This window comes from Panulirus ornatus, chromosome 53, assembly GCF_036320965.1.
Source record: "Panulirus ornatus isolate Po-2019 chromosome 53, ASM3632096v1, whole genome shotgun sequence".
Taxonomy (NCBI): Eukaryota; Metazoa; Arthropoda; class Malacostraca; order Decapoda; family Palinuridae; genus Panulirus; species Panulirus ornatus.
Genome location: NC_092276.1, coordinates 6,225,558 through 6,251,231, shown reverse-complemented (window position 1 = coordinate 6,251,231; position 25,674 = coordinate 6,225,558). Strand labels below are relative to the sequence as shown.

General features: G+C 40.6%; 1 protein-coding gene across 1 annotated transcript in view; it reads left to right on the top strand.

Moving 5' to 3' along the window:
* LOC139765144 (transcription intermediary factor 1-alpha-like) overlaps positions 1-25,674 on the top strand; it is a 142,927-nt gene that overhangs the window by 57,438 nt on the left and 59,815 nt on the right. Inside the window, exon 9 of the mRNA XM_071692337.1 lies at positions 195-1,059. Coding sequence (XP_071548438.1) covers positions 195-1,059 — 865 coding nt within the window. The remainder of the gene's footprint in view (positions 1-194; positions 1,060-25,674) is intronic.

Here is a 25,674-nt window from a genome sequence, read left to right as displayed (position 1 = left end):
GTCTTTCTCCTGGACTTCCTAAAGTAGGATGAATAATTTGTAAGTCAATTATCCTAAATAGAAGTGGGATAAAATTCAATGAGCCCTTTTCTTATATGTAGTGGATGACATTGCCACATGGATTAGTTTGCCAAGTTTTCTTATACTACCATCACATGACTCATTATCATAATTCATTACTTCTTCTTTTTCAGTCACCTCCGAGGGCTTTTAGGATCTGGCGGGACGTATAAGTTAAATGCTTTTAATCCTCATTTAGCAGCCCGCCTCCAACAGCACCAACAACACCAAGGGACTACAAGGCATCATGATCAACAAGGATCATCTAGAACCCCATTGCCTTTTAGACAAGGAATGAATCCTGCTGCTGCAGCAGCAATGGCAAGCATTTCTCAGATGGCAGCAGTTTCAGCAGCAAACACCAACCATTTGGGTATGGTGAGCATGGCTGCACAACTCAATCCTCCATCAGGAATCAGTATTACTCCTGTACCCCAACAAAAGACACCTCAAACCCTCCAACAGCAAGGGCATTCACAACACCAACAGCAGCAGCAACATCAGCAACAGAAACAACAGCAGCAGCAGCAGCAGCAGCATCTTACCTTACAGGGTATATTACGTAATACTTTGTCACAACCGTCTTTAGGACCAAAGCCTGATTCCCGTCAGCCATCACCACATAGTACCCAACAGCCACAACTGAAGAAGGAGAGCAGCAGTCCTACTCCATCCTGGCACATCCCGCAAACAGCTGAATCATCAAAATCACCTCTAAACAGCTCCACACCAATGGTTTCCATCCCTTCAGAGAATGTAGACAACTCCTTCAAGATTGTTCTAGGGTCCACTAAAACCAACAGTGGGGTGAGTTCCTCAACTACGATCACCCCCAACACCAACACCACCACCTCCAACAATAACTCCAACATACCTCCCAATTTGCCCCCGCTCACCAGGATCCCAGGCTTCAGGTCGATCCTTCCTAAGCCCTCTGGAATCACAGATGGGAAAGAGACTTCCAGCGAGGGTAGGATCCCAAGTGAAAGTCTGGGCCAGGTAAGTTACCTTACGTTATACATAGATTCTTCCAGAAAATCCTAAAATTATAAAGAATATGTCTCCAAAAATGATACACTTGATTAGTTTAACCCTTTCGGGATGGCAGATTTTCATAGTATTTGAAATGTTAAAAAACATATATTGTAAGCCATTTAAGATGCCCAAACCACTTTAACCTTCCCATAGATTTAGTCCTTGGTGTGCTACTAAGGCCTTTCACTCATACCAGACTCCACCTGCTTTTGGTTACACCAAGAGTGAAAGTTCACAGTCTGTGAGGTTGTCTTATCGTCATTTGACAAACGGGAATACAGTCTTATCAAGGCACTTCTTAATCTAAAGGAGTCCATCATTTCCCAGCTTCTGATTGTAGCACAGCTTTGAAGCTGTAGGAGCCCCATGAAATTAGTCTTAGGATTATCTATGATAATGATAATCTCATATAGTGCAGTTTGATTTAAGTGTTTCCTGCAGCATCAGTACACGATCCGTCCTGGGCTTGTTGATTCAGTCTTCATCTTATATTTATTAAAAATCACTCTTCATGGTCTCCTGATGTGTAAATGTGATTATTGCCTGTTATAGTCAAACCATAAATAACATTGTTTATGATGCATTGTAAGATGAGGGCATGGATGGGGGTAGTGTGTGGTGTCTTCCCACAACAGTTATTTCTGAGTAACTTATTTGTATGATATTTTTCTAAGAGTTGGAGGTGACATTGTTGTCTGTACATACAGTTCGTCAGTTGAGAAAGCATGGAATACTTCAAACGTGAGGGAAAATAGGCCGACAGCTGTCGAGAGATTCATCCATATCAGACACCTGCAGCTCTTGCATGAAGCATCCCGAAAGGGTTAAAGGCTAACTATATTGATTGCGTGCTCTGAAAAAAAGATTATTGACACATGTTCTTTGCTAATGGTGCCTCAGTCACAGTATTTGAGACAGTAGTCCGTCAAAAGCATATTGCAGGCTTTGAAAATAAGCTGTTACACAAATGGCAAAAGTTTTACTTTTTTCTTCTTCTACTATTACTACTACTTGATTGCTAAATATTCAAACAAATCACACAGGTTTGAAATTTACTTGGGCGTGTCTGTATATCATCACTTTCCCTTGCTCTTTAGTGTGATTGCTTAGGCAAAGTAAACAATGGCATCTTAGTCTGTGTATATTAGAATGAATATGACTAATAGAGAAATTCATCTGTTAAGTATGGGTTTCTTCGTATTAGCATTTATATATCCATTGCAGCTTGAAGAGTACAATCCTCCACTATCTTTCCACTAGAGTTGCTGCTTGCCTTTTTATTTCTTACAGTTATTTTGAGGGAGAATGGACCACGGCATTTTGTTCTTTACTTGTATTGTGAATACATCTTATTTATAGAAACAATGTCTTTAGATCATAACATTCATTATATTTTCCATCCTTGCGTACATTTATTTTTGATATTAATGTGTCCACATTCCCACTGATTGATCTCCACCTTTGAATGCAATGGCTGTATATGTTAGTCTTGTTCCTGAATTTTTTGCTCTCAACTTGACCATACTCTGGTAACAAGCAAAGATATGAGGAAGAGATGAAGTGAGTATTTTGAAGGATTGCTTATTGTGTTAGATGATAGTGAGGCAGACATGGTGTGTTTGGGACAAGGTGGTATGTGGAGTGAAACAGTTGCAAAAGTTATGATAAGAAGAGATATTGAAAGCCTAGCACAAGATGAATTGTGGAAAAGTAACAGTGGAAGGAACTCTAAAAAATGTTTCTGAATGGTGGACTCAGCCCTGCCAGAACATCTTGAAATCTCTCTTGCAAATACATTTTCTCGTTTCCAAGCATAATTGTGGGATCTTTAGGACCCATGGTCAGTTACTTAAGATTATCACCTGGAACAGATATAGTGTAAATATGACAGGCAGTTGACAGCAGCTGCTCAGGGTGGTACTACTGTTGTGACTCATAAGTGTTAAAGTGGTGCCTGGAACTGTCATGCACCCTTCATGGTAGGATTGCTAGTCTTACTTTATGTATTCATTAAAATGACTGCTGGGCTAGTCCTACCATCTTCTCCCAATATGCACTATACACTTATTCAGAAATCACTCATTTTCTTCACATAGAGTTCTTATCTTCATAATCTTTTTAAATGTAATCATGGTAGTGTATGATGAACTAATGGCTTGTATTCCCTGACAGTATGAACTAAGAATCTTCGGGTTATTGCCAGACCCTCCTGCCAGTGTGAGGGAGGGCTAAGACAATAGTAGTACCAGTCCCTCTCTTGACTTTTCCTTGGGTAATAGACCTACCTCTTTTTCTGTTCATAATACCAACATTTGTGGGTATTCTAATGACCTCTCCTGTTGAACACCATTTGTCTAGTACCTTGTATTTTATATCTGTCTGTGACCCAGTTGTCACATTATATTCTCTCTTGCCCCTTCCTTATATCAGTCTATATTATTCTCTCAGTTGTGTTTCAAAGGTGGTGTCTGTGGTTTTTCCAAAATCAGCACATCTGTGGCACTCCTTAAGGAATTTGAGTCTCCAAACTTTGTTTTCCTTTGTTTCAACTACTGTTGTCAAATTCTACATGTTTTATAACTTTCTTCTATTGATTAAACTCTTGCCATAAGATCATGACATCCTCTCTCCCACAAACCAAGATCCTCTACCCAGGAGAATTTAACATTCATCCTTTGGGAATGGTTGAACTCCTTCCATATAGATGATGGGTGGATTGAAGTCTTCACATTCTACTCTCAATGATGTAGAGCAAATTATCACAGTGCAGTCATATACGAGACAGCTGTGACCACTTTCCTATTCTTGATGAGTTTTTCACCTCTAATCCTTTGCAAATTGGTTTTTCTGACACCTCCCATCCAGCAGCCGCATCTAAACATAAATATTGGCACCTTAGTAAAGCTGACTGGAACTCAAAAATTATTTTCTGACTGTCCCTGAGCACATTACTGTCTCTCCTGTTTTGATGCTACTATTTGCTTTGCTTTGTCGCTGTCTCCTGCGTTAGCGAGGTAGCGCAAGGAAACAGACGAAAGAATGGCCCAACCCACCCACATACACATGTATATACATACACGTCCACATACGCAAATATACTGTACATACCTATACATCTCAATGTACACATATATATACACACACAGACATATACATATATACACATGTACATAATTCATACTGTCTGCCTTTATTCATTCCCATCGCCACCTCGCCACACATGGAATAACAACCCCCTCCCCCCTCGTGTGTGAGGTAGCGCTAGGAAAAGACAACAAAGGCCACATTCGTGCACACTCAGTCTCTAGCTGTCATGTAATAATGCACCGAAACTACAGCTCCCTTTCCACATCCAGGCCCCACATAACTTTCCATGGTTTACCCCAGACGCTTCACATGCCCTGGTTCAATCCATTGACAGCACGTTGACCTCAGTATACCACATCGTTCCAATTCACTCTATTCCTTGCACGCCTTTCACCCTCCTGCATGTTTAGGCCCCAATCACTCAAAATGTTTTTCACTCCATCTTTCCACCTCCAATTTGGTCTCCCACTTCACCTCATTTCCTCCACCTCTGACACATATATCCTCTTGGTCAACCTTTCCTCACTCATTCTCTCCATGTGCCCAAACCATTTCAAAACACCCTCTTCTGCTCTCTCAACCACACTCTTTTTATTACCACACATCTCTCTTACCCTATTATTACTTACTCGATCAAACCACCTCATACCACATATTGTCCTCAAACATCTCATTTCCAGCACATCCACCCTCCTGCGCACAACTCTATCCATAGCCCATGCCTCACAACCACACACCATTGTTGGAACTACTATTCCTTCAAACATACCCATTTTTGCTTTCTGAGATAATGTTCTTGACTTCCACGCATTCTTCAATGCTCCCAGAACTTTCGCCCCCTCCCCCACCCTGTGATTCACTTCCGCTTCCATGGTTCCATCCACTGCCAAATCCACTCCCAGATATCTAAAACACTTCACTTCCTCAAGCTTTTCTCCATTCAAACTTACCTCCCTACTGTACCTAATAACCTTGCTCTTATTCACATTTACTCTCAGCTTTCTTCTTTTACACACTTTACCAAACTCAGTCACTAGCTTCTGCAGTTTCTCACACAAATTAGCCACCAGCGCTGTATCATGAGCGAACAACAACTGACTCACTTCCCAAGCTCTCTCATCCACAACAAATTTAATGTTACTCTCTCACCCCAACTCTAATTTGCCCTCTTTTTCACCTCTTGCACCTTTCTCTTGACCTCCTCTCACTTTCTTTTATACATCTCCCAGTCATTTGCATTATTTCCCTGCAAAAATCATCCAAATGCCTCTCTCTTCTCTTTCACTAATAATCTTACTTCTTCATCCCACCACTCTACCCTTTCTAATCTGCCCGCCTCCCACGCTTCTCATGCCACAAGCATCTTTTGCGCAAGCCATCACTGCTTCCTTAAATACATACCATTCCTCCCCCTTTCCTATTACATCCTTTGTTCTCACCTTTTTCCATTCTGTACTCAGTCTCTCCTGGTACTTCCTCACACAGATCTCCTTCCCAAGCTCACTTACTCTGACCACTCTCTTCACCCCAACATTCTCTCTTCTTTCCTGAAAACCTCTACAAATCTTCACTTTTGCCTCCCCAAGATAGTGATCAGACATCCCTCCAGTTGCACCCTCAGCACATTAACATCCAAAAGTCTCTCTCGCACGCCTTTCAATTAACACGTAATCCAGTGACGCTCTCTGGCCATCTCTCCTACTTACATTATTATTATTATTATTATACTTTGTCGCTGTCTCCCGCGTTTGCGAGGTAGCGCAAGGAAACAGACGAAAGAAATGGCCCCCCCCCCCCATACACATGTATATACATACGTCCACACACGCAAATATACATACCTACACAGCTTTCCATGGTTTACCCCAGACACTTCACATGCCTTGATTCAATCCACTGACAGCACGTCAACCCCGGTATACCACATCGCTCCAATTCACTCTATTCCTTGCCCTCCTTTCACCCTCCTGCATGTTCAGGCCCCGATCACACAAAATCTTTTTCACTCCATCTTTCCACCTCCAATTTTGTCTCCCTCTTCTCCTTGTTCCCTCCACCTCCGACACATATATCTTCTTGGTCAATCTTTCCTCACTCATCCTCTCCATGTGCCCAAACCACTTCAAAACACCCTCTTCTGCTCTCTCAACCACGCTCTTTTTATTTCCACACATCTCTCTTACCCTTACGTTACTCACTCGATCAAACCACCTCACACCACACATTGTCCTCAAACATCTCATTTCCAGCACATCCATCCTCCTGCGCACAGCTCTATCCATAGCCCACGCCTCGCAACCATACAACATTGTTGGAACCACTATTCCTTCAAACATACCCATTTTTGCTTACCGAGATAATGTTCTCGACTTCCACACATTCTTCAAGGCCCCCAGAATTTTCGCCCCCTCCCCCACCCTATGATCCACTTCTGCTTCCATGGTTCCATCCGCTGCCAGATCCACTCCCAGATATCTAAAACACTTCACTTCCTCCAGTTTTTCTCCATTCAAACTCACCTCCCAATTGACTTGACCCTCAACCCTACTGTACCTAATAACCTTGCTCTTATTCACATTTACTCTTAACTTTCTTCTTCCACACACTTTACCAAACTCAGTCACCAGTTTCTGCAGTTTCTCACATGAATCAGCCACCAGCGCTGTATCATCAGCGAACAACAACTGACTCACTTCCCAAGCTCTCTCATCCCCAACAGACTTCATACTTGCCCCTCTTTCCAAAACTCTTGCATTTACCTCCCTAACAACCCCATCCATAAACAAATTAAACAACCATGGAGACATCACACACCCCTGCCGCAAACCTACATTCACTGAGAACCAATCACTTTCCTCTCTTCCTACATGTACACATGCCTTACACCCTCGATAAAAACTTTTCACTGCTTCTAACAACTTTCCTCCCACACCATATATTCTCAATACCTTCCACAGAGCATCTCTATCAACTCTATCATATGCCTTCTCCAGATCCATAAATGCTACATACAAATCCATTTGCTTTTCTAAGTATTTCTCACATACATTCTTCAAAGCAAACACCTGATCCACACATCCTCTACCACTTCTGAAACCACACTGCTCTTCCCCAATCTGATGCTCTGTACATGCCTTCACCCTCTCAATCAATACCCTCCCATACGTATACTTATATATATCTCTCTCTTTTTTTTTTCCGCTGTCTCCCGTGTTTGCGAGGTAGTGCAAGGAAACAGACGAAAGAAATGACCCAACCCACCCCCATACACATGTATATACATACGTCCACACACGCAAATATACATACCTACACAGCTTTCCATGGTTTACCCCAGACGCTTCACATGCCCTGATTCAATCCACTGACAGCACGTCAACCCCGGTATACCACATCGATCCAATTCACTCTATTCCTTGCCCTCCTTTCACCCTCCTGCATGTTCAGGCCCCGATCGCACAAAATCTTTTTCACTCCATCTTTCCACCTCCAATTTGGTCTCCCACTTCTCCTCGTTCCCTCCACCTCCGACACATATATCCTCTTGGTCAGTCTTTCCTCACTCATTCTCTCCATATGCCCAAACCATTTCAAAACACCCTCTTCTGCTCTCTCAACCACGCTCTTTTTATTTCCTCACATCTCTCTTACCCTCACGTTACTTACTCGATCAAACCACCTCACACCACACATTGTCCTCAAACATCTCATTTCCAGCACATCCATCCTCCTGCGCACAACTCTATCCATAGCCCACGCCTCGCAACCATACAACATTGTTGGAACCACTATTCCTTCAAACATACCCATTTTTGCTTTCCGAGATAATGTTCTCGACTTCCACACATTCTTCAAGGCCCCCAGGATTTTCGCCCCCTCCCCCACCCTATGATCCACTTCTGCTTCCATGGTTCCATCCGCTGCCAGATCCACTCCCAGATATCTAAAACACTTTACTTCCTCCAGTTTTTCTCCATTCAAACTTACCTCCCAATTGACTTGACCCTCATCCCTACTGTACCTAATAACCTTGCTCTTATTCACATTTACTCTTAACTTTCTTCTTTCACACACTTTACCAAACTCCGTCACCAGCTTCTGCAGTTTCTCACATGAATCAGCCACCAGCGCTGTATCATCAGCGAACAACAACTGACTCACTTCCCAAGCTCTCTCATCCCCAACAGACTTCATACTTGCCCCTCTTTCCAAAACTCTTGCATTTACCTCCCTAACAACCCCATCCATAAACAAATTAAACAACCATGGAGACATCACACACCCCTGCCGCAAACCTACATTCACTGAGAACCAATCACTTTCCTCTCTTCCTACACGTACACATGCCTTACATCCTCGATAAAAACTTTTCACTGCTTCTAACAACTTTCCTCCCACACCATATATTCTTAATACCTTCCACAGAGCATCTCTATCAACTCTATCATATGCCTTCTCCAGATCCATAAATGCTACATACAAATCCATTTGCTTTTCTAAGTATTTCTCACATACATTCTTCAAAGCAAACACCTGATCCACACATCCTCTACTACTTCTGAAACCACACTGCTCTTCCCCAATCTGATGCTCTGTACATGCCTTCACCCTCTCAATCAATACCCTCCCATATAATTTACCAGGAATACTCAACAAACTTATACCTCTGTAATTTGAGCACTCACTCTTATCCCCTTAGCCTTTGTACAATGGCACTATGCACGCATTCCGCCAATCCTCTCTCTTTTTAAACCAGTTATTCCCAATCACCAGTCCTTTTTCAGCACATAAATCTACAAGCTCTTCACCATTTCCATTTACAACACTGAACACCCTATGTACACCAATTATTCCCTCAACTGCCACATTACTCACCTTTGCATTCAACTCACCCATCACTATAACCCAGTCTCATGCATCAAAACTACTAAAACACTCACTCAGCTGCCCCCAAAACACTTGCCTCTCATGATCTTTCTTCTCATGCCCAGGTGCATATGCACCAATAATCACCCATCTTTCTCCATCCACTTTCAGTTTTACCCATATCAATCTAGAGTTTACTTTCTTACACTCTGTCACATACTCCCACCACTCCAGTTTCAGGAGTAGTGCTGCTGCTTCCCTTGCTCTTGTCCTCTCACTAACCTTTGACTTTACTCCCAAGACATTCCCAAACCACTCTTCCCCTTTACCCTTGAGCTTCGTTTTACTCAAGAGCCAAAACATCCAGGTTCCTTTTCTCAAACATACTACCTATCTCTCCTTTTTTCTCATCTTGGTTATATCCACACACATTTAGACACCCCAATCTGAGCCTTTGAGGAGGATGAGCACTCCCCGTGTGACTCCTTCTTCTGTTTCCCCTTTTAGAAAGTTAAAATACATGGAGGGGAGGGTTTCCAGTTCCCCCGCTCCCATCCACTTTAGTCGCCTTCTACGACATGTGAGGAATGTGTGGGAAGTATTCTTTCTCCCCTGTGTCCTCCAAATGTATAGCAGAGTTTATTGTTGCAGGGAAGGAAGTTTTTATCTCTTTCTCCAAGATTACCATTTCTTCCAGTCTGTAGTTTAGCCATTCCTATTCCTCTTCTGAGGTGAATTCTCCTTCCGCCAACTCCCAAATACCATTTATTACTGACTGTAATGAGATACAATGTCCAACAATGTCCATTAGGCAAAGCATTGCTTTATCCAAAGGAAGTTTGTTAACCTTTCGTCTTTATCTACTGATAGATCTTTCTGTTTGAGGACGATATGTGGTGTGAGGTGGTTTGATCGAGTAAGTAATGTAAAGGTAAGAGAGGTGTATGGAAATAAAAAGAGTGTGGTTGAGAGAGCAGAAGAGAGTGTTTTGAAATGGTTTGGTCACATGGAGGGAATAAGTGAGGAAAGATTGACCAAGAGGATATATGTGTCGGAGGTGGAGGGACAAGGAGAAGTGGGAGACCAAATTGGAGGTGGAAAGATGGAGTGAAAAAGATTTTGAGTGATTGGGGCTTGAACATGCAGGAGGGTGAAAGGAGTGCAAGGAACAGAGTGAACTGGAACGATGTGGTATACCGGGGTCGACGTGCTGTCAATGGATTGAATCAGGGCATGTGAAACGTCTGGGGTAAACCATGGAAAGTTGTGTGGGGCCTGGATGTGGAAAGGGAGCTGTGGTTTCGGTGCATTATTACATGACAGCTAGAGACTGAGTGTGAACGAATGGGGCCTTTGTTGTCTTTTCCTAGCGCTACCTCGCACACATGAGGGGGGAGGGGGTTGTTATTCCATGTGTGGCGAGGTGGCGATGGGTATGAATAAAGGCAGACAGTATGAATTATGTACATGTGTAAATATGTATATGTCTGTGTGTGTATATATATGTGTACATTATGATATGTATAGTTGCGTGTGTTGACGTGTATGTATATACACGTGTATGTGGATGCATTAGGCCATTCTTTCGTCTGTTTCCTTGCGCTACCTCGCTAATGCGGGAGACAGCGACAAAGCAAAATAAATGAATAATAAAGATCTTTCTGGAGTTTAGCTAAAGGCATCTCTAACAACTTCCATTACTTTTCTGTTCTGATGTTACTATAGCTGTCCCTCCTGTTGATAGAGTAACTCTGTTTTTGTTTCTCTCCCAACTTTACCTTAGGTAACTCTTATCATTCCTTCACCCCTTGATGTTCCTCAAACTAATCTCATTCTCCTCCTAGTAATCCCTTTTACATTGTATGTAACATGCTTCCCTCTCTGGGTACAAGCAAAGCTTTTGGACTTGATGTTTCCATTCCTGTGTAGTGGAAGTGTGCTTCCAAACTTGCACCTATGCTTGCTCATCTTTTTTCTTTCTGTTCAAAAACCAGAACTTTTCCTTCTTCTTGGAAACATGCATTAGTACATCTCATTCCAAAGAAGGGTGACCATTCTGACTCTGACTCCTCAAGCTATCATCCTGTTGCTTTTACCTCTAGTGTTTCCAAAGTCTTTGAATCCCTCCTCAACTCCAACATCCTGTGACATCTTGAATCTCACAGTCTTCTCCCTGATCATCAGTATGGCATCTGTAGAGCAATCCACTGATAATATCCTTTCCTATCACATTCGTTATATTTGAAAGGTTTTGGAGAATATCTTTGAAAGATTTTGGAGAATCCAGTACAGTTGCCCTTACAATAACAGAAGCTTTTGATAGGATTTGGCATGAAGGTCTCATCACCAAGCTCCCCCATTTATTTATTAGTTGATTAATCTTGTTTGCCTCTTGTGCAACTCTTCCAAGAAGCCTATGAGAGGAGATCATGAACTGTGACTTTTGTGAATTTATGATATGGCTGGGGGAAAAAGTCCCACAAGGGTAACTGTTTGTGTTTTTGCTCAAAATAGTTTTCCCCTGACATAGCATGGGCAAATTATGCCCCAATCTAGGCCATCTTGGATGGGAAAAAAAAAAAAATTGAAGAGAAAAGGAAGTAGAATATTAATCAAAGCTCCACAGGTGATTTTAGACCTGATTCTTAAATGAAGAAAGATGTGAAAGAGGGGAAAACAAAAGAATGAAGAAAATTCCACAGCTTAACTGTTTAAGGGAGGAAGGTATCATTCCATTCCACAATTTGTTAATTATGTCAAGAGTTGATTGGCAGTGATCTACACTCTACCTATGTTTATTGAGACTTTTTTCATGTTTATTTTATTTTATTTCCAAAGCCTGTAATGGATGCCAAGAGGTAGGTATTTTAGATAATATTTTGTCATCAGTTTGTTCAGCATGATAAAGAAGGTGAGTTATGCAGATTTTTTCTATTATTTCTATTCATATTTTAATCATAGTTTCTTTGGTAACATGATAGTGATACCTTTTGCCTATTATTTATTTCTTGTTTGGTCAGTATCAGTTGCCAGTATGACAAACATCCAGTCATTTCACCTTACAGAGCCTATGTTTTGATCTGTTTTCTCCCAGGTTCATACATGCCTCCAAGAAACTTCCAGAAATATCTAATAAGACTGCTTCTCTTTGGATATCATTAAGCTTGGTAGCATTATTATTTTCATTTCTATTTTCCTATAAAAATTTGAATTCTCAAAATTTTTACATATATTGACCTAAAACATTGCATTTGGTGCCTGAACATGTAGGAGGGCAAAAGTTGCGGTATGGATAGAGTGAATTGCAATGATGTGGTATACAGTGGTTGACATGCTGTCAGTGGACTGAACCAGGGCTCATGAAGCATCTGGGGTAGACCATGGAAAGGTCTGTGGGGCCTGGTTCTGGATAGGGAGCTGTGGTTGTAAAGTATTACACATAATAGCTAGAGAATGATGTGAGCACTTGCAGCCTTTCTTTGTCTTTCTCCGGCGCTACCTCACTGATATGGGAAATGGTGATCATGGAAAAAACCCTTCCCCTCGTGCGTACACGGGGGGAGGGGGTGTCATTTTTCATGTGTGGCGAAGTGGCGGCGGGAATGGATGAAGGCAGCATGTATGAATATGTGCATGTCTGTGTATATATATGAATGTATACGTTGAAATGTATATGTTCGTGTGTGGGCGACTATGTATGTACATGTGTATGTGGGTAGGTTGGGCCATTCTTTCGTCTTTCCTTGCGCTACCTCGCTAATGCGGGGGACTAAGTATAATAGATAAAATATGAATAAATAAAAGGATGTTCCTGGCACTACCACACAGACTTGTGAAACAGCGATCAAGTGCGTGTGGGTGAGAAATACTTAGAAAAAGAGATAGATTTGCATTTAGCATTTATAGATCTGGAGAAGGCATATGATAGGGTTGATAGAGATGCTTTGTGGAAGGTTTTAAGAGTGAATTGTGTGGGAGGTGAGTTGCTATAAGCAGTGAGAAGTTTTTACCAAGGATTTAAGGCATGTGTACAAGTAGGAAGAGAAGAGAGTGATTGGTTCCCAGTGAATGTCAGTCGATGGCAGTTGTGTGTTGTCCCTATGGATGGGGTGGTTAGGGAAGTAGACACAACAGTTTTGGAGAGGGGGCGAATATGCAGTGTGTTGGGGATGAGAGGGCCTGGGGAGTGAGTCTGTTGTTGTTTGCTAATGATACAGCTCTAGTGGGTGAGTCAAACGAGAAACTGCTTAAGTTGGTGACTGAGTTTGGAAAAGTGTGTGAAAGGAGAAAGTTGAGAGCAAATGTGAATAAGAGCAAGATTATTAGGTTCAGTAGGGTTGAGGGACAAGTTAATTGGGATGTAAGTTTTAATGGAGAAAAATTGGAGGAAGTGAAGTGTTTTAGATATCTGGGAATGGACTTAGCAGCAAATAGAACCATGGAAGCAGAAGTAAGTCACAGGGTTGGGGGAGACGAAGGTTTTGGGAGTCATGAACAATGTGTTGAGGGAGAGAAAGTTATCTTGAGAGGGGAAGAAATGGGTATGTTTGAAGGAATAGCAGTTCCAGCAATGTTATATGGTTGTGAGGCATGAGTTATTGATAGGGTTATATGGAGGAGGGTGGATGTGTTGGAAATGAAATGTTTGAGGACAACATAGGGTGTGAGGTGGTTAGATGAAGTAAGTAATGAAAGGTTAAGAGAGAGGTGTGGAAATAAAAAGTGTTGTTGAGAGAGCAGAAGAGGGTGTGATGAATGGACATATGAAGAGAATGAGTGAGGAAGGATTGACAAAGAGGATGTATGTGTCAGAGGTGGAGGGAACAAGGAGAAGCGGAAGATGAAATTGGAGGTGGAAGGATGGAGTGAAAGAGATTTTGAGTGATCAGGGCCTGAACATACAGGAGTGTGAGAGGCATGCAAGGAATAGAGTTAATTGAAACAATGTGGTATTCCAGGGTCGACGTCCTGTCAGTTGACTGAACCAGGGCATGTGAAGCATCTGGGGTAAACCATGGAAAGATCTGTGGGGCCTGGATGTGGATGGGGAGCTGTGGTTTCGGTGCATTACACATGACCACTAAAGACTAAGTGTGAATGAATGTAGCCTCTTCTGTCCATTTTCCTGGCGCTGCCTTGCTCACACGGGGTGGCAGTGCTGTTTCCTTTGGAGCAGGATGGTGCCAGGAATAGATGAAGGCAAGGGAGTATGAATATGTACATTTGTATATATGTATATGGCTGTGTATGTATGTGTGTATATGTTGATTTTTATATGTACATGTATGAGCTTGAATGTATATATGATGTGGGAAGTGGCAATCAAGTATGATAATGATAATAATATAGTATAATATGTATTTGGGGATAGAGAAGAGAGAACACTTTCCACATATTCCCTGCATGTCATAGAAGGAGACTAAAAGGAGTGGGAGCAGGGGTTGGAAATCTCCCCACCTCCTGTTTTACTTTTCCAAAAGCAGGAACACTGAAGGGGGACAAGTGAGGATTGTTCCATCTAAGACTGTCTGTTGTTCTTGATGCTACTTTGCTAGCACGGGAAATGGTGAATATGCATTAACAAGAAAAAGAATATATGTTTTTACATTTATTCATTTATTTTACTTGATCGCCGTTTCCCGTGTCAGCTAGGTACTGCCAGGAAACAGACAAAAAACAACCCATCCATTCATATACACACACGCCCCAACCCACCCCCATACACATGTATATACATAAACGCCCACACACACACATATTCATACATTCCTATACATTTCATTGTATACGTACATATTCATACAAAGACATATACACATGTACATATTCATACATGCTGCCTTCATCCATTCCCATGGCCTCCCTGTGTGAGGTAGCACTAAGAAAAGACAACAAAGGCCATGTTCGTTCACACTCTGTCTCTAGCTGTCATGTGTAATGCACCGAAAACCACAGCTCCCTTTCCACATCCAGGCCCCCCAAACTTTTCATGGTTTACCCCAGACGCTTCACATGCCCTGGTTCAATCCACTGATAGCACGTCGACCTCGGTATACCACGTCGTTCCAATTCACTCTATTCCTTGCACGCCTTTCACCCTCCTGTATGTTCAGGCCCCGATCGCTCAAAATCTTTTTCACTCCATCCTTCCACCTTCAATTTGGTCTCACACTTCTCGTTCCCTCCACCTGTGACACACATATCCTCTTTGTCAATCTTTCCTCATTCATTCTCTCCATGTGACCAAACCATTTCAGTACACCCTCTTCTGCTCTCTCATCCACATTCTTTTTATTACCACACATCTCTCTTACCCTTTCATTACTTACTCGATCAAACCACCTCACACCACATATTGTCCTCAAACATCCCATTTCCAACACATCCACCCTCCTCTGCACAACCCTATCTACAGCACATGCCTCACAACCATTTAACATTGTTGGAACCACTATTCCTTCAAACATACCCATTTTTGCTCTCTCAGATAATATTCTCGCCTTCCATACATTCTTCAACACTCATAGAACTTTTGCCCCCTCCCCAACCCTGTGACTCACTTCTGCTTCCATCCATTGTCAAATCCACTCCCAGATATCTAAAACACTTCACTTCCTCCAGTTTTCTCCATTCAAACTTACCTCCCAATTGACTCGACCCTCAACCCTACTGAACCTTATAACCTTGCTCTTATTCACATTTACTCTCAGCTTTCTTCTTTCACACACTTTACCAAACTCAATCACCAACTTCTGCAGTTTCTCACCTGAATCAGCCACCAGCGCCGTATCATCAGCGAACAGCAACTGACTCACTTCCCAAGCCCTCTCATCCACAACGACTGCATACTTGACCCTCTCTCCAAAACTCTTGCGTTCACCTCCCTAACGCACCCCATCCATAAACAAATTATTTATTATACTTTGTTGCTGTCTCCTGCATTAATGAGGTAGCACAAGGAAACAGACGAAAGAATGGCTTAACCCACCCATATACACAAGTATATACATAAACTCTCCCGCACACACATATACATACCTACACATTTCAACATATGCATACACAGACACATACATATGTACACATGTACATGCATACACAGACACATACATATATACACATGTACATATTCATACATGCTGCCTTCATCCATTCCCACCTCCTCCCCCCGCGCATGCATAAGGTAGCGCTAGGAAAAGACAACAAAGGCTACATTCATTCACACTCATTCTAGCTGTCATGTGTGATGTACCAAAACCACAACTCCCTTTCCACATCCAGGCCGCACAAAACTTTCCATGGTTTATCCCAGATGCTTCACATGCCCTGGTTCAATCCATTGACAGCATATCGACGCCAGTATACCACATCATTCCAATTCACTTTATTCCTTACTCGCCTTTCACCCTCCTGTATGTTCAGGTCCTGACTGCTCAAAATCTTTTCACTCCATCCTTCCACCTCCTTTTTGGTCTCCCACTTCTTCCTCATCCATCCCAGTGCCACTCCACCCCACGTGAAATAGCATCACTATTCTACCTCCATATCCCCATTCTTGTCAAAGAAGGCAAATAGAGGGGACAGGGGTAGGAGTGGGGGACACTGAAAACCTTCCCTTTCATTTTTTGTTCCTAATTGAGGAAATAGGAGCCAGATGGGGAGTACTTATCCTCCTCAAAGGCTCAGATTGGGATGTTTGAATGTGTTTGGATGTAACCAAGATGAGAAGGGATGAGAGATAGGTAGTATTTTTGAGTGATGATAAAATGATGTTTTGGAATGAGGTAAATAATGTGTGAAAGACAAGAGAACAGATGGGAACACTAGTGGAGCGGCAAAAGGGGAAGTAATAAAAGGTAGTGATGGAGTGAGGAGGAGGTGGAGTGAGTATTTTGCAGGATTGTTAATTGTGTTTGATGATAGAGTGGCAGATGTAGATTTTTTTGGTTGGGGTGGTATGAGTATTGAAAGAGTCATGGAGAGTGGTTTGGTGAAAATAGCAGAGGTGACGAAAGCCTTGTGAAAGATGAAATGCTGCAAGGCAGCAGATTTGAATGGTATTGCAATTGAATTCATCATTAAAGGTGGTAATTGTCTTGTTGAATGGTTGGTTAGGTTATTCATTTTATGTATGGATCATGGTTAAGTACCTGAGGATTGGCAGAATGCTTGTATAGTGCCATTGTGCAAAGACAAAGGGGATAGAGGTGAGTCTTCAAACTACAGAGGCATAAGTTTGTTGAGTATATGTGGTATATTTTATGGGAGCTATTGATTGAGAGGGTGAAGGCATGCACAGAGCTTCAGGTTGTGGAGGAGCTCTGTGGTTTCAGAAGTGATAGAGGACATGCAGATCAGGTGTTTGGTTTGAAGAATGTATGTGAGAAATACTTTCAAAAAATGAATGTATTTGTATATGGCATTTGTGGATCTGGAGAGGGCATATGATAGGGTTGATAGAGACACTTTGTGGAAGGTCTTAAGAATATATGGTGTGGAAGTTAAGCTGCTAGAAGCAGAGAAGTTATTATCGAGGTTGTAAGGCATGTGTATGAGTAGGAAAAGAGGAGAGTGAATGGTTCCCAGTGAAGTTCAGTCTGTGGTAGGGGTGTAAGAAGTCACCATGGTTGTTTAATTTGTTTATGGATAGGGTAGTGAGGAAGGTAAATGCAAGAGCCTTAGAGAGAGGGGCAAATATGCAGTCTCTTGTGGATGAGAAGGCCTGTGAAGTGAGTCAGTTGTTGTTTGCCGATGATAAAGCACTGTTGGTGGATTCAAGCAAGGAACTGCGGAAGCTGGTGACTGAGTGTTTGAAGAGTTGAATAAAACAAGGTTTTTAGGAACAGCAGCATTGAGGGAGAAGTTAGTTGGGAATTAAGTTTGAATGGAGAAAAAATGGGAGGAAGTGAAGTTTTATAGATATTTAGGAGTGGACTTGGTAGCAATGCAGCCCTGGAAGCAGGAGTGAGTCATAGGGTGGTAGACGGGGCAAAGGTTCTGGGAGCAATGAAAATTGTGTAGAGAATGGTATCTCAGAGAACAAAAATAGGTATGTTTGAAAGAATAATAGTTCCAACATTATTACATGGTTGCAAGGCATGGGCTGTAGATAGGGTTGTGTAGAGGAGGGTGGATGTGTTGGAAATTAGAAGTTCAAGGACAATATGTGGTGTGAGGTGGTTTGATTGAATATGTAATGAAAGGGTAAGAGAGGTGGAAATAAAAAGATAACGACCTCTTCACACATTCCTTAGTGCTTCAAGAACTGTCACCACCTCACCCATCGTGTGACTCACCTCTTCTTCCATGGTTCTGTTTCCTGCAGTGTCCACTCTCAAGTATCTGAAACACTTCATGTCTTCCAAATTTTCTCCATTCAGACTCAAACCCCAACTAACCCAACCTGTCCCTGTACCTTGCTAAACACTAATAAATCTGATACCATTTACTCTCAATTTCTCTCTTTCACACACCTAAACTCATTCACTAACTTCTGCAGTTTCTGATTTGAACCTGCCTCCATTGCTGTGTCATCAACAAATAACAGGTGACACTTTCGGACCCTCTCTCACCATCCTCCCCTTAGACAAATTAAAAAGGCATTGTGACGTCATACACCCTGCTGCAGACTAAGCTTCGCCTGGAACTATCATTCTCATCTATTCTTACTTGAACACATACTTTACACTTTTAATAAAAAATTTTCACTGCTCCTAGTAGCTTTCCTCCCACTCCATATATTTGTAAGATCTACCACAAGGTTTCTCTCAACCCTATCGTGTGCTTTCTCCAGATCCATAAATGTAACATACAAATCCTTCTGCTTCACTAGGTATCTCTCATACACATTCTTCAAAGCAAGTACCTAATCCACACATCCGCTACCACTCCTGAAACCACATTGTTCTTCCTCAGTCTGATGCTTTGTACATGCTTTCACCCTCTCAATCACCACTTTCCTGTACAACTTACCAGTTACACTCACGTCTTGTACCTTTGTTGTTTAAACGCTCACCTTTGTCACCCTTGCCATAAAGAATGGCACTGTACATGTATTCTGCCAATCCTCAGGCACCTCATCATGATTCATGCATACATTGAAAATCCTAACTAACCAATTATCAACACAGTCATCCCCTTTTGTAAGGAATTCAGATGTAATACCAATCCATTTCAGCTGCATTACCACATTCCATTTTATGAAAGCTTTCACCACCTGTTATCTCTTCACCAAACCAATTTCCATGAATCTCTCCCTTTGTCACCTTCATCTGCCATACTCCTTATATCTGCCACCGTATCATCATAAGACATTCAGCAATCTTTCAAATTGCTCACTCTCATCTTCTCATCTCATCACCACCTCTTGCAACTTACAACCTCAGAATGTGTTTAATGATATAGTGCATGATGGAAATTTTTTTTTTTTTTTTTTTTTTTTTTTTTTTTTCATACTATTCGCCATTTCCCGCATTAGCGAGGTAGCGCTAAGAACAGAGGACTGGGCCTTTGAGGGAATATCCTCACCTGGCCCCCTTCTCTGTTCCTTCTTTTGGGGGGGGGGGGGGGGGAAAAAAAAAAAAAAAAAAAAAAAAAAATTATGTACTGAATAAGTGAGTAATTTTTGTATTCCACTACCAAGCAACCTAGGTAGCGCATCTAACCATATCAAAATATTTTGTTAGGACTTACATAGCTTAGATTATGTAACCTAACTGAGGTAGCAGACATAGGCAAATAGAAATTTGTTTGGTTAGACTAGCATTTGCTTCAGTTAAGACCTAGAATAGGTGAGGTTGGGTATTGGAATAAAATGATTGTTCGTAGGATTTTTTTGAGCTCTTAATTTTTGTTTTAGGTTTCATTTACTACAGCTTAGTTGATATTGGTGTTCAGGTCAGTCTTTTTTCTATTTCCCTACTCTGATAGCTCACTTACTCTTTATTGTTGATTGTTCTTATCTTTTTGTTCCCAAACTACTACAGCTCATATATATGGAGTACGGAATTGCATTTGTTTCACTGTGCCACAGCTCAGTTATGCTGATTGGACTGTTCACCATTTAAGTGTCTGTTTATTTATTCTTTTACAGCCACAACTCATTTTTGTTATAGTGATTATTGATATTCATTGTTTTTACTACAGGCACAGCTTATGTAAAGGGAAATTGTTAATCTTTTGTTTTTTTACAGCCATAACTCATTCACAAGGTGTATCATGTAGAATGCCATAAACTGTGCTTTGATGTAAATGAGTTGATATTCACCTTTGTGTGTGGTCATTGTTTTATTTGTTTGTTTGAGATACTGTACGAAGTATACAGTAGAGAGAGGAAAGAAATATATAATAGAGGCACAAAGGGAGAGGAAGACAGATGTTATCTTTACGTAGGCATATGTGTATGTAAAATTTAATTGTTCTCGAATTAAGGTTACATTACCACAGTAATGACTAACTTTTAGGGTATATTTAAGTTCTTTCACAATTTGGTGGTAGGTTTATTCTGTTACAGTAGGTTTAGAGGTGATGGTGAGAACTACCTGGCCTTGGAGTTGATATGCCCCTAGTTTTATATGGTTAAGATTTCCAAAACTTAAGGTAACTTGATAGAGAATTCTAACCAGACAGTTCAAGCTAATGAAGAAGCAGGAGGAACTGGTTACTATAACCTATATTCATGAATCATATTTGCCAATTTATGGAAAAAGCTTCTAGTAAAAGGTGAGTAGACAACAGATTATACTGCAATTATCATTTAGAGTCATTACCAGTTCTTGTTAGTGAATTAAGAGTTTTATATATTTTGCAGTTTTATGTCACCAGGTTTAATTATTTATTCCTGAGTGTTGCTACTTGACATTATGCTCTTCTTTTATTGCTAAACAGCATGTAATGTTTAGAATTGAGAAGAAAAGAATAATTAAGAATTTTTCTTCCATTTTGTTAATTTCACACATTTTTTTTTAGGAATTTGGCTGGGTATGACTTTAAAGAGAAAGAATAAGTGAGGGGCTGGGAATGAATTTGAACTAAAATCATGCTGATTTTTGTACCATTTTATGATTTGCATATTGACTTCAGTATCTTATCAGTCCATATTTTGGTTTGAAATATTGTTACATGGGCTTGGAGTTGAGTTGCAGCCTTTATGGTTTTGGAGAAAGTTTATAACAGATTCAAGTGGAATGCTTTATGGGATGTGTTAAGGATATATGGGGTAGCAGGACAACTGTTTTGATGGTGTAAACACTTTCTATACAGGAGCAAATGCATGTGTAAGAGTGAATACAGAGTTGAGTGAAAGGTTTGTTATGCATATGGTTATGAGGTACAGCTGTGTGATGTCACTGTGGCCTTTTAATATATGTATGGATGGAGAGATGAGAGATGAAAACAAAACTAGGGAAAGGGGATGCAGAGATGGAGTATGATGGTGTGGTATGATGGTTAGTTACATGCCTGTTTGCAGATGATGCTGTGAAGTTTGCTGAGAGTGAAGACGAGTTGTAAGTTTTTCATGAAGTCCCTTAAATGTAGATGATTTAAGGTAAATGCAAGTAAAAATTAAAGTTCATATGCTTTAAATGAAACAAAGTGAAAGTATAGATTTTGCAAAGCCCATTAGAGTGAGACAAGAAAGTATACTAAACTATGTTACGGATATGAGGTGAGAAAGACTAGAAGAGGTGAGAGAAAATAAGTATTTAGGAGCTATGATGGGTAAGTTTGGTGATATGGAAGGAGAAATTAGGGAGAGAGAGAGCATTACAGGGTAGAAGAGTTGTTGGGTCCTTTGATAGAATGATGAAGGGTAGAGGTGGAAGTATGGAAGTAAAGAAAGGATTAAGGGACAGCATAGTCCCAGCCTTGCCTTGTGAAGTCAAAACATGGACATGGAATGAGACACTGAGTTCCGGAATCCAGGCTGTGGAAATGAGCAGTTTGAGAGGTGCCTTTGGTATGAGTAGATTGAATGAAGAAAAAATATGAGGAGATGTATAAGAGATTTGGTATGCAGGGAATGCAAAGGGAATGAATTGAGGAGTGGTAGAGTGGGTGAAATGTGATTCTTTGAGGTGGTTTGGGCATGTAGAAAGAATGCAAGACAGGAAGTTTACAACGAGAGTGTGATATTACGATGAAAGGGGTTGGTGAAAGAGGAACACCACCTGTGACATGGAGAAATAGAGATAATTAATAGAAGATTGACATGGGCTCCTCTTTAAAGGAAAGTGCCAAAGTCACAAAACATTTGGAATGGAGTGTCTCACAGCTCCTAGGGAGCAGGTAGGAAACCATTCTTAGGTTATGATTCATTATTTACATTGAAACTAGAAAATGATTGTCATATGCATTCATTGGCCGCATAACACTGTTTATGTTTTCCATAATCTTGTTATTAGAATATGTACAGGAGCATTCAGGTCTCCTACGGCTGAAAGTCTGTTTGCAGACTCTGGCTAACCTCCATGAAGTTATAATGTGAAGAACATGGCTTGAAGAATACCCATCCCTTGCATTAAGCAGGATCACTACATGCAATTGAGCTATTCTACTGGAAACTTACTTCTACCGGTTATTCTTTTTATGTGGTCAAAATTTTCAACTGTGCATGTGTGTGTGTGTGGTAGAAAATGTGCCTAAACTTCAGTTTCTCTTTATTTTTATTGGTTTGCTATGTGATTTCTCTTTATATGAGGTTTTTGCAGAACATAAAGCAAGGAATGGGTGTATCCCTATAGGCTTAAAAGTACACCATTTAATCCTACCTGTAAGTATATTTTTGCTGCCAAAAAGCACTGAGGTATTTGATCATCATCCAAAAATTTTTAGGAATAAAAGATACCATTGATGAGATTGGTTTGGACATAAATAATGAAGTTGGATTTGCATGGTTCCCTCCCTGAAAGGATGCTTAGATTTAACTTTGCAGAGACTGGATGAAATTTTTTTTTTTAACCATGTAAGATAAATTTCTCCAATGTGATACTGTTCACACAGATAGAATAAAAATACTGATATCTCAGAATGTAATAGTGTAGGCCTTGCCCTAGTTGTTAGAGAAGAACCTCATATAGCAAAATGAACTTAAAGAATCTTGCGTATTCTTTACAGCACTTGGTGATATGTAGACTGCACAAAAGTTAATTAAACAATCTCAAGAAAAGAAATTTACAATTTAATCTGATCTCCAATGAGCACTTCAAGCCATATCATACTATATATCATTGCATCTCATAGTTCAAAAAATCCAAGATTGAATTGTAAGAATCCTCTCAGAGCCAAATGTTGAATCCTATTGGTGTCCTGGACACGGAATGATGCAATATGGGATGATGTAATGAAATACCAGAGGGTAAGGCTAAAACGGCTATAATTAACAATCTGTATATGAAGGTTACTCATCACAATTATTTTATGAGGAAAATAGATTATTGCATTAGATATAAATGGCAGACTAGATGGGGCTTGGGGGCCCAGAAGAATAACAAACTACACAGGATAAAGAAAGGCTTTGAAGAATGACACTCCTTCAACAGGAATCACCATAATGAGACCATTCTTAGTTGACTGAGGACTGTCTATACTAAGTTGACCCATGTTCACTTTATGGTGAAGAGCCCTGCCCCAGTCTTTGACACCTGCAGTCTCAGAACCAAATATGAGTTATATGATAAAGGGGAAAAAATGAAAGTATTGTTGAAGAAGTTTTAGACAAATATATACATTTAGATTAATATTTTAAAGGAAGCCAAAATATATAATTCCATGTGAATACTTTTAAGTGTTTAGGTATCTTTTAAAAGAGGTAAAAGTATTTAAATCAAAGTAGATAGTTTAAAGTTTTTAGATATCTTTTTCATACTAAAAAATGCTGAATAACAGAAGGTTTTAGTGCTTTACAAGTTTCACAAATTCATTCAGTCATTGATTTTTTACCTGCTGTTGTTAAAATACTTTAGGGCTTTTGCAGCTGAACCAAACACTCACACACTTAGAGATGCTAATGCATAGTCTTTGCTTAACTCTGTCTGTTTCTTTGCCTTTCTTGTATCATTGATTACATTTAAGTTTTGCTTAATCTGTGTGAGGAGACTTAGAAAATCCATTCAAGAGAGGTCATTTGATGTTGGAAGGGTTGTAGACTGCTTCAGGCTCATTCAGATTTTGTTAAGTGATGCTAGATTGGATGTTGATGATGCATTTCACAACAAGAGTTTTCTGCAGGTTTTGTACTTAGCAAAGGAGTTAGACCTAGGTGTGTGGAAACCAAGGACATGTGGTATGGCACTAAGCAGATTCATGTGTTGTAATGTTCCCTTGGAGACTACAGGAAACAATTACAGAAAAGCACTTGCCTGTCCCCTTTATGGACCATCTTTTAAGTGAGATAAGGACAAGGTATACTGATTTGCACCATAAAGCAGCAGTGGGCATTGGACTGATAACCAGCTGCCTAAAAAATAGAAACAGATTAACCATGGATGGTTTTTAGTTGTTCAAAAAGTATGTACCTTCACCTGATATTCTGGATACTAAGTTAAGGGAGTGCAGTGTGAATGGATAACACAGAAAGAAAGAGACTGAAATAGCAAGACAAAATATTCTTCACAAACTTATTCATAATCTTTAGAATTTGTGCAACATTCCAAGTCACCAGCCACCAGAGTAGCTCCTTAAATCATATTTACTCTCTGATATGGGTAAAGAAAGAATGCTGTCTCTGGCTTGTATTTAATTGTAGGGAAATTGATACCTCCTTTAAAGGTGCTGTTACTGAGTTTTCTAGGAGTGAAACTGGGTAGATGCTTCTTCCCATTGTACTGATATACAGATTGGCTATAGTAAAAAAAGATCACCTCTTCCCAGCATACTGATATACAGTTTGGCTATCATAAAAAGAAAATGACCTAATTACAGTTTATGTACTTGATCATCGAGGTAGGATTTTTCATGGGGATTCTTACTCTTGCATCTTGGTTGAAACAGTATAACACTTCTGCTATACCATTGGCAGTATTAAAACCTATTTGTGTTCTTGATTTAGATACTTGTGCAATGTTGTCATGTCTGAGTGTAGTAGTTCTCAGATGATGTTTTGGTGAAAGTTCATATATTTGTTTTTATATTTCACTTGCGTTTTTTTTTTTTTTCGCTGTCTCCCGCGTTTGCGAGGTAGCGCAAGGAAACAGACGAAAGAAATGGCCCAACCCACCCCCATACACATGTATATACATACGTCCACACACGCAAATATACATACTTACACAGCTATCCATGGTTTACCCCAGACGCTTCACATGCCCTGATTCAATCCACTGACAGCACGTCAACCCCGGTATACTACATCGATCCAATTCACTCTATTCCTTGCCAGCCTTTCACCCTCCTGCATGTTCAGGCCTTGATCACACAAAATCTTTTTCACTCCATCTTTCCACCTCCAATATGGTCTCCCACTTCTCCTCGTTCCCTCCACCTCCGACACACATATATCCTCTTGGACAATCTTTCCTCACTCATTCTCTCCATGTGCCCAAACCATTTCAAAACACCCTCTTCTGCTCTCTCAACCACGCTCTTTTTATTTCCACACATCTCTCTTACCCTTACGTTGCTTACTCG